The sequence below is a fragment of the Triticum aestivum genome, chromosome 3A (assembly GCF_018294505.1).
Source record: "Triticum aestivum cultivar Chinese Spring chromosome 3A, IWGSC CS RefSeq v2.1, whole genome shotgun sequence".
NCBI classification, from domain to species: domain Eukaryota; kingdom Viridiplantae; phylum Streptophyta; class Magnoliopsida; order Poales; family Poaceae; genus Triticum; species Triticum aestivum.
The window spans coordinates 732,875,587-732,884,479 of NC_057800.1; the positions used below are offsets into that span (position 1 = coordinate 732,875,587).

At 45.9% G+C, this 8,893-nt stretch overlaps 1 protein-coding gene across 1 annotated transcript; it reads right to left on the reverse strand.

Annotated features, from left to right (window-relative positions):
* Positions 1–1,521: 1,521 nt before the first annotated feature.
* On the reverse strand, positions 1,522–3,753 carry LOC123057316 (serine decarboxylase 1-like). Its single transcript, XM_044480362.1, has 5 exons — positions 3,567–3,753; positions 2,890–3,121; positions 2,540–2,733; positions 2,296–2,429; positions 1,522–2,185 (listed from the first exon to the last, which is right to left on the reverse strand). Exons 1-5 carry the CDS (start codon positions 3,751–3,753, stop codon positions 1,601–1,603), a joined length of 1,332 nt encoding a protein of 443 aa, XP_044336297.1. The 3' UTR covers positions 1,522–1,600.
* Positions 3,754–8,893: the final 5,140 nt, after the last annotated feature.

An 8,893-nucleotide genomic window follows, 5' to 3' on the forward strand; every position in this document is an offset into this window, starting at 1 on the left:
AGCTTGCTTGATCCTGTGAACTGCAATGACAGGGAGGTCTAGGTAGAAGAAACAATGTATTGTACTCCCTCCGTGTCTAGATACATCCGTGTGTAGACAAATCCGAGACAAGTAATTCGAACGGAGGTAATATGGTTACTCCCTCCAATCCGTATTACTTATCTAAAATTTGTCTAGATACGGATGTATCTAGACAAATATAAAATAAGTAATATGGATGCGGAGGGGTGTATCTAGACAAATTTAAAATAAGTAATATGAATGCGGAGGGAGTACTGATGAAATGATTCGTTTTGATGAATCACAAGTAGTAATTCACTGTAGGAGGTCCCTCAGAGTTGTAGTGGAAGAGGCCCTGCCAGTCGTTGTCTTTGTTTTCTTGCCGTAGAGAACTAAATTAAAACACCGAGACAGACCTTAGTTTGAACTCCATGCGTAGAACCAACTATATACATCTCATACAAATGAAGAAAATAAATTATAGTGACGAAAGCAGCTTCATTTTGTCACCGTGTGTTCATATCATCGTATTTGTTTACGGATCTGAGCCAATCTCTTCCTTCATCCTCGCTCACGTCTCCCGTATGGGAAAATCCCGGGGAAAAACATGGCCGTCGCGCTCTCCCTAGGCCACCTGCACTTGCCGGCTACCCTGCACTCGCCCCCGGCCACCAGCGCTCGCCATCTTCCGTCCCTGCTGAGGAAGATGCCTAGCTGGTCACAAAAGCATGGCCTTTGTTGTCGCAGCAATTTATATCATGGGTCGTAGCAAACGCTAACAATGGTAGCAAAAGAAAAAGGCCATCACCCCGGTTGTAGCTCGCCATGCATGCCATCCCAGCATCCCACCGTGCTGGTTTCAGCAAATTTTGTCGCCGGTCGTAACAAGAACTGACATTGGTTGCAGCACCGTCGTCGGTTGTAGCCATTGACGTCAATAAAAGGAACCGACTTGTAGCAGGCCATGGCTCCCCGCTCGCAACAGGCCATGGCTCCCCGCTCGCAGCAGCCCCCGCGTGGTCCCGTTAGTAGGGTGGCGTGGGTGGCCGACCTTGTTGCATGCTATTGCAGGAGGGGGAGAGGTGGGATGCAACATGAGGAGGATGGATGTGTGCAGCGAGAGGTTGAAGAATGAAACTGGGAGCAATATAATTGTTACAACTAGGAACGTTAGTGAGATTCACAACCCCACTAGAATTGTTACAAACTCAAGGATGTACTCAATTGTGCTGTAGGGCTTATCATTGAACCAGGAATCTTTGATTCATGGATTGGTCACCTTGCTTTCTTAACAGAGGGAAACTAGGTTTTAGCTGGAAACATTTGCACTGGGGGCCCCAACAAGTTGCTACCCCATGTGGTTCTTCCGGAGCAAGCATGATGCAAATAAAATAATTTGAAACCATGCACAATAGTAAACACCAAATAAATCAATTGGCTAACCAATGTACAAATAAATACATGCCACTATCGCATACAACGTAACAAAAGAAAATGATAATAATGGCTATTTAGGTCCAAATTGTGAAAGCCAGATCAATCAAACGTGCCCTTGAAAACTAAGGTTTATAAGATATCATTCTCCAATCCTACAACGATCTTATGCAGCTCCTGAATTCTTGTCATGCACATCGCAGAGGCAATTTTCTTCCCCGATGTCCTTTGCAACACACGGCACGCTAAACCCTTCATCTTCATGCCACATCCTTCTTCCGACAGCGAGCTCTTCGACGAAGCCGTCGAGTTTCTCCACACTTAGATTTGGCATTACCACGACGTGTGCAATGCTCCCCTCACATGCAAGCTGCCACTTGTGCACGAATGACTCATCTCGCGGCCTCTCAAACACCACCGTGCTGCTCAGCTCATTTAGGAACGCACTGACCCCCTTCTCCCTGAGACGGCTTGTGAGGTGTTGAGCGTTTCTCATGCACTTCTTGACTTCTTTCTGGATGCCTCTGTACCCCTTCTTGTTCAGGGTGTACCACAAGAACAAGGGTGAGTGACCGTTACGGCTCCCCATGATCGTCGCATCTCTAGATGATATGTATTCAATGTCAGTGGAGAGCACTTTTACATGCTCGAGCCTTGTTATTACCACGCCACATGGTACTGGACATCCCATGAACTTGTGGCCTGAGATGCTCACGCTTCCAATAGGTTTGTCGAATGTCACCTTTGGTGCCTAGAGGAAAATAAAATAAAAGTAAGTAAGTTAGGTCATTTTCTTGATTTATCAAGAAAAGTTCAAATTCGTTACAACAAGTGGTAATTACGAATCTTAACATCACCCACGTGTTTGATAAATGACATCATAAGGCCAGCCAGAGCACCATCGCAATGGATGTAGAATCGATCTCGGAACCCACATTTCTCTAGTATTCTTATGATGTTGTCAAGATCGTCAATGGCTCCCTTGACGGTCGTTCCTAAAAGAAACAAAAGCAAAAAAGGAAGTGTGTCAACATGAACCACCAAGGGACACTCAAGAAAGCCAGTTTTAACCATCTGAATGTAAATGTAAAATCAAGATGGTAACCTATATTCACATTGACAATCGCAGGCCTCCCGGCGTTCATCAATAACTTGGACTTAAAATCCGCGCAGTTGATCTCTCCGGAAACAAGTGTGCCAATCTTGACGCACTCGACTCTATACATCCTAGCCGCCTTGAAGACCGAGTAGTGTGAGTCACAAGATGCGTAAATAATCCCATCACGAAAAATCTCCCTCCTGCAAATGTTAATTGCATATGAAATTAATGTATTCGTTTAAAACTGAGTGAAATAACTATACGTGTCCAGATTCTTGGCGAAATGGATGAAAATAAAAATGAAATTCATGTGTTGTAAATTGATGATCCGCGTGCACACAAATAGATATACTGACCCAACTAGTAGGCTGTGTAGGTTCCCTTCGGTCCCGCCGCTGGTGATGTATCCCCAATACTCATGCTGCTGGATGTTCCATAGGCGGGCGAACCAGTCGAGCACGGCAACCTCGAACTGCCTAGAGTGCACGCCGTAATTGCTCTCGATGAAAGGGTCGCCAAGGTTGTTGATGGAGAAGCTCTGGAATTGGTCGAGGACACTGAAGTCGAACTCTAGATTAAATGGGTACCCTGCCAATGCCAAATCAGTAGCACGTTAGAAAATTGTACTCATTTTCCTGCAAAAATAAACAAATAAATTGTTCTCCCTGGTTGCTGTGATTTTGGATTTGGAGCTACGATGATTATATAAAATTAATCGGAACACACACATATATATAATATTCCCTCATTTTAAAATATAGTGCTTCCTCTATTCTCATGCTTCAACTTTGATAATAAATTTAACCAACAAGACCGACTGCGGCGGGAGCAAAAATTATGTCAGTGAATTCGTATTCAAAAGAAATTTTCAATTATATAATTTTTTTTCTTCCGTCGCAGTCGGTCTCGTTGATTAAATTTATGGTCAAAGTTGGACCTCAAAAAACGCGAGCGTACTATATTTTGAAAATGGAGGGAGTAGTGCGTAAAATTTGCATGTGGCCTGCACGCACGTCGGCGATCGCATACGTACCCATGTGATGGGCGGTCCTGTCCTGGAGGTGGTGGGCGAAACCGGCGAGGAGGGCAGCCACCCCCGCCTGCCGCTGGGCCGCAGCCTCCACGTCCACCGGCGGCTCCTGCACTGCGAAACCTTCCACCAGCAGGCGCCCCTGCTTGCCCGTGTCTCCCACAGCTTTCAGGTGATCATCAGTCGCCATCACTTGCCATCCTCCTACGACAACATCAATTTTCTTCTCTGCCATCTTCAGATCACCGCCTCATGACTATGATTATCAGATACGAGAGAGAGAGAGAGGTGGGTGTGGGAGAAGGATTGTAAAGGGCGTGGGGTTTATAGGCGAAGAACAGAGATGTTGGCCTAATCCTTGTACGTTCTCGTAGACGATTACTTTCCGTCAAGTGCTAGCATGCAGTCGTTGATCTGGCCAAGTACTTTCCGGACGTACCCAGACTCCACGTACATAGTTTGAAAGTTAACTCAGTAGCTGATCGAATCTTGATGGATACACGCACCTACCAGGAAGCTACTCTCTCCGTTCTAAAATAAATAACTCAACTTTATACTAATTTTAGTCATTTATTTTGAAACAAAGGAAACAAAGGAAGTAGCTAGCTAGCTCCTTGATCGATTCTTCGCGAACGTAAGATACTAGCACATGCACGTACCACGTACTAACTAGTCGCCGGCTACTCAGCGCACGAGAGAACACGAGGCGATTTGATGGCTACAGGACCGTATCGGTCTTGTTTCTTTATTTCTTTGATGTGATCTTGGTTAATCTTACAAGGGGATACATATGTGTATATATAGGAATACATAGTAGCTAACCTAGCTATGATAGGAATCTTATACGGTGACTGATGCCGGACATAAACTACTAATCGTGGTTAATTTCAACAATCACCCCCTTAAGACGATGTCCTCACTTCACAACTTGGACGTCAATCCTTCGCCACATCTTCATGAACTAGTGTCGTCCCAAAGACCTAGTTAAGATATCTGCAAGCTTGTCATCAGTGCAAACATAGTTGATGTCAATTTTGCTTTCTTCCACGCACTCTCATCGATAATGATACCTTGTATCGGTGTTCTTGCATCTACCATGATGCACTGGTTTCTTTAACAAAGAGATTGTAGACTTGTCGACAACGTTGAGCACCACTCGTTCTGGTTCCGTACCTGTGAGCTCACCTAGTCGTCCTAGGCATACACCTTGATACACCGCGATTTAAGCTGCAATATAATCTCCTTCACGGGATGATAATCCGATCTCTTCCTACTTTTGTGATAGCTAACTCACCATGCTTTTTCCAAAAAAATGTGCCACACCCGAGGTACTTTTACGGTCGTCCACATCTCCTGCCATGTTGCTATCACTATAGCCAAGTAGCTCCACCATGTCCTTCTTCTTCTCTCTCAAATAAACACAACCGAAGTTTGTTGTCCCTTTGATGTACCTGGGTATATTTTTCACAGCTACACAATGTTCAGTCGTGGGCGCTTCCATGAAGTGACTTACTATGACAACGGAATATGCCAAGTCATGTCTTGTATTTGTGAGATACCTCAACTTTCGGAACACACTTCTATACTCCGTTGTATCAACCGCGGGTGCTTCATTTTTCTTGCTTAGTATAAGACGAGGCTTCATCAGAACACAACTTGGATTGCAATCTTTCATGCCAACTTTCAAGTACCTTCTTTGCATATGCCTCCTGGCATATTGTGATCCCTTGCAGCTTTTGGTGTACCTCGATCCCAAGGTAGTAACTCAAGAGCCTTAGACCAGTCATCTTGAATAGCTCCTTCATTTGTAGCTTGAAGTTTGCAATCACCTCTTCGTCTGCTCCGGTAATCAATAGATCATCATCATAGGTGCCCACTAAGAGATGATCATTGCCTTTACCTCGTTTATACATTGTATGCTCCAGTGGACTTTTCTCAAATTCAAGAGAAATCAATATACTGTCAAGCTTGATGTTCCACACTTGAGAAGCTTGTCGTAGCCCGTATAATGCCTTGTGTAGTTTCAACACCTTGTGTTCCTCTTCCTTTTTGATATAACCCGGTGGTTGCTTCACATAAACTTCTTCTTTCAACTCCCCGTTCAAAAACACGGAATTTACATCCATGTGATGTAGCCTCCAAGATTCTTGAGCTGCGAGAGCTATAAGTAGCCTCACCGATTCCATCCTTGCAACGGGAGCGAACACTTCCTCGAAATCCACACCTTGCTCCTACACGTATTCTTTGGCTACGAGGCTTGTTTTATGCTTCACCAAGTTACCTTTGACATCTTTTTTGACTTTGTACACCCACTTGAGCTCTATGGGATTATGTCCGTTGGGAAGATCCACAAGCTCGCATGTTTCGTTGTCACGGATCGACCCTAACTCTTCATCCATAGCACGACGCCAACACTCTTCCGTCTTTAATTGCGTCTTCAAAAAGATTCGGTTCCTCAATGTGCAAACACCGTTGCCCTTTTACTCCCTCCTTTCCGGTTTATAGGGATTATCTCAAAATTTTAGTTTTTCCATTTTATAAGGCTCAATTTGGTTGTTCAGCATCACATGTTCAGACTTCAAGGTGTATTAAATCATTGCATGCATTGCAATTAATGCATTCATAAACATAATTTTTTAGGAAAACAAGAGCATTAATTGGGTGTTTTTCCAAACTATAAAAAATATTCCACCACTCTTCATCTACCTTGGTTGGTGAGATTTTTTAATTGAGCCTTATAAACCGAAAAGGAGAGAGTACTACTTTTCATCTTCATTGAATTTATTTGAAGCGCTTTCTTCGGACAGAGATTCAATATGTGTCACATGCCTACTGATGCAGGTGGCTGTTTCGTCATCTCTTGTGCTATCAGAGGCGACGCCCCACTTTCTGGAGTTGCCAAACCTCCCGTTACTGGCGTTTCTGGCCCTTGCGAACTTCTCTCTCGAGAGCAAATCAGCCAAAGATTCCAACGAAAGCTCTTCAAGCACCAAAACTGCTGGGCCTTCACGTGCTTGTGAGCTCCCTCCTGCGTTGTTTTCTGAACCAAACAATCCTTGCAAAATTTCTGGGAGTTGCACCCCTTTTCTATCTGCTGGGCCACCACGTGGTGGTGAGTTTTCTAGTGGAAAGTGTGCCGCCACCAACCGGTCCGTCTACTAGGCTGCGGGCACTAGCGAGCGAAGCTGGACCAGCCCCGTACGTGAGGACGTGCCTCGACTGGGCTGCCTGCTCGTGCGGACTGCCTGGCTTGCCGCTTGTTGCGATGCATGCAACGCTGCTACCGTAGTCGCCACGCTATCATCTGACGCGACGCTCGCAGGCCTCGCCATTGCACCGTCCAACATAGCGCCATGTTCATCTGGCCCGAGTACAGCTCGTTGCATGCTGCATTCTTCTGGGGTGACCACTTCATCAAGCCTCATCGTGTTGTGTTCTTCTGGCGACACGTCTTCGCCGTCTTCTAGCGCGACCACACCATCACGTATTGTGTTGTGGACATCTGGTGTCATTTCTTCACCTACTTCTAACGTGACCACACCGTCATGCCTTCCGTCATGGTGTTCTGGCGCCATGACTTTGCCTGGGTTTACTGGCGCGGATCCACTCACTGGACCTGTGTCCAGTTGACCGTGATCATCTGGATCTTCCTTGTTCACTAGCTTGCATATCAGCATCATATCATCGTCATCTCCTTCCTCGGCCATAAGCGCTCTCTGCTTCGGCGCTTTCTCACAGTCAGCCTTGAAGTGACCGAGGAGGACACACTTATGACACCTAAATTTTCTGATGTCAAACTTCCTCCTCGGTCATGTAGGCTCAGCCTCGTCGTCCGAGTCAGCGAAGTTCTTTCTCGGCGAGCGTTGCTTTCCCTTCCCTTTCTTCTTGCCGCTGCTCATGGATCCGCCTTGCTTTTCTTTCGACAAGGCGATCCATTGCGCCTTTGTCAGCATAGGTGCTCACTGTCCTCCAAGTCTCCAAAGTTGAGACAAATTCTTTCATTGTGGGCCTTGAATCTTTCGACGAGATCCTCAACCATGAGAGTTTTCAGGTCGAGACATTGCTCGATCGACCTGACAATCTCGATATAGCGTGCCGGCGCAGCGTACAAAAATCGTCAGACGATCGCAACTTCTTCCAAGGTTGAACCATAGCTGCATGTGCCGTTGACGAGGGTCTTGAGATGGGAGGCAAACTGATGAACCGTCTCACTTTCATCCATCATCAGGGACTGAAGGTGTGCTTCCTTGACACGGTCATGACATTAGTGCAGGATCTTGATGGTCTTCCATGCCTCCTTCGCCGATTTATTTCCGACGAGGTGCTGGAGCACATCCTTCGGCATGGCAGAGTAGATCGCCGTTAAAGCCTGACGATCTATCCGATACTTCGCCATACCCTTCTCGTACTCGGCACCACCGGGGTCGACGGCTTCCCAGAACTCAGCCCCCTCCCTCTATGTTCATCGCCCATAGTGCGTAGTCATCTTGATCCATATGGGGGAATTGCGACACCCCCACCATCGGCGTCGGTGCTCCCACTCCTACTGTCACAGTCTCCTTGCCCATGTTCGACATGATCTTTCGATTGCTTTCCAAAAATCACGCCAATACATCAAAACTCTAGATACCAATTGTTGGCCCAATCCTTGTACGTGCTCGTAGACGATTACTTTCCGTCAAGAGTTATCACGCAGTCGTTGATCTGGCCGAGTACATTCGGGCCGTACCCAGACTGCATGTACGTAGATGAAAACTAACTCAATAGTTGATCGAATCTTGATGGAGACACGCACGTACCAGGAAGCTAGCTAGCTAGCTCCTTGCAATAATTATTGATTCTTCACGGACGTAGGATGCTAGCACATGCACGTACCACGTACTACCTAGTCGCCGGCTACGTAAAGATGCTAGCACATGCACGTACCGCGTACTACCTAGTCGCCGCGTACTGGCTAGTCGCCGGCTACTCAGCGCAAGAGAAAACACGAGGCGATTTGATGGCTACAGGGCCGTATCGGTCCTGTTTCTTTATTTCTTTGATCTGATTTGGCTTAATCTTACAGGGGATACATAGGTATATAGTAGTAGCAGCACATACGCATGTGCGTTGCAACGGGAAAAAATATGACACTTCCTTACCCTTATAAGCATGGCTTAAGATGACCCTCCCACTAACCCATACACATGTCCACATCCTTTCTTTTAACATGACGCTTCACTTGTGTCGGTCTTTATCTTTCTTCCCATCGTTGTCGAAAATGGCCACGAATTATTTATGCCAATACACTTGCATGCAATATATTCTTATACTATCTAATTATTTTCTAT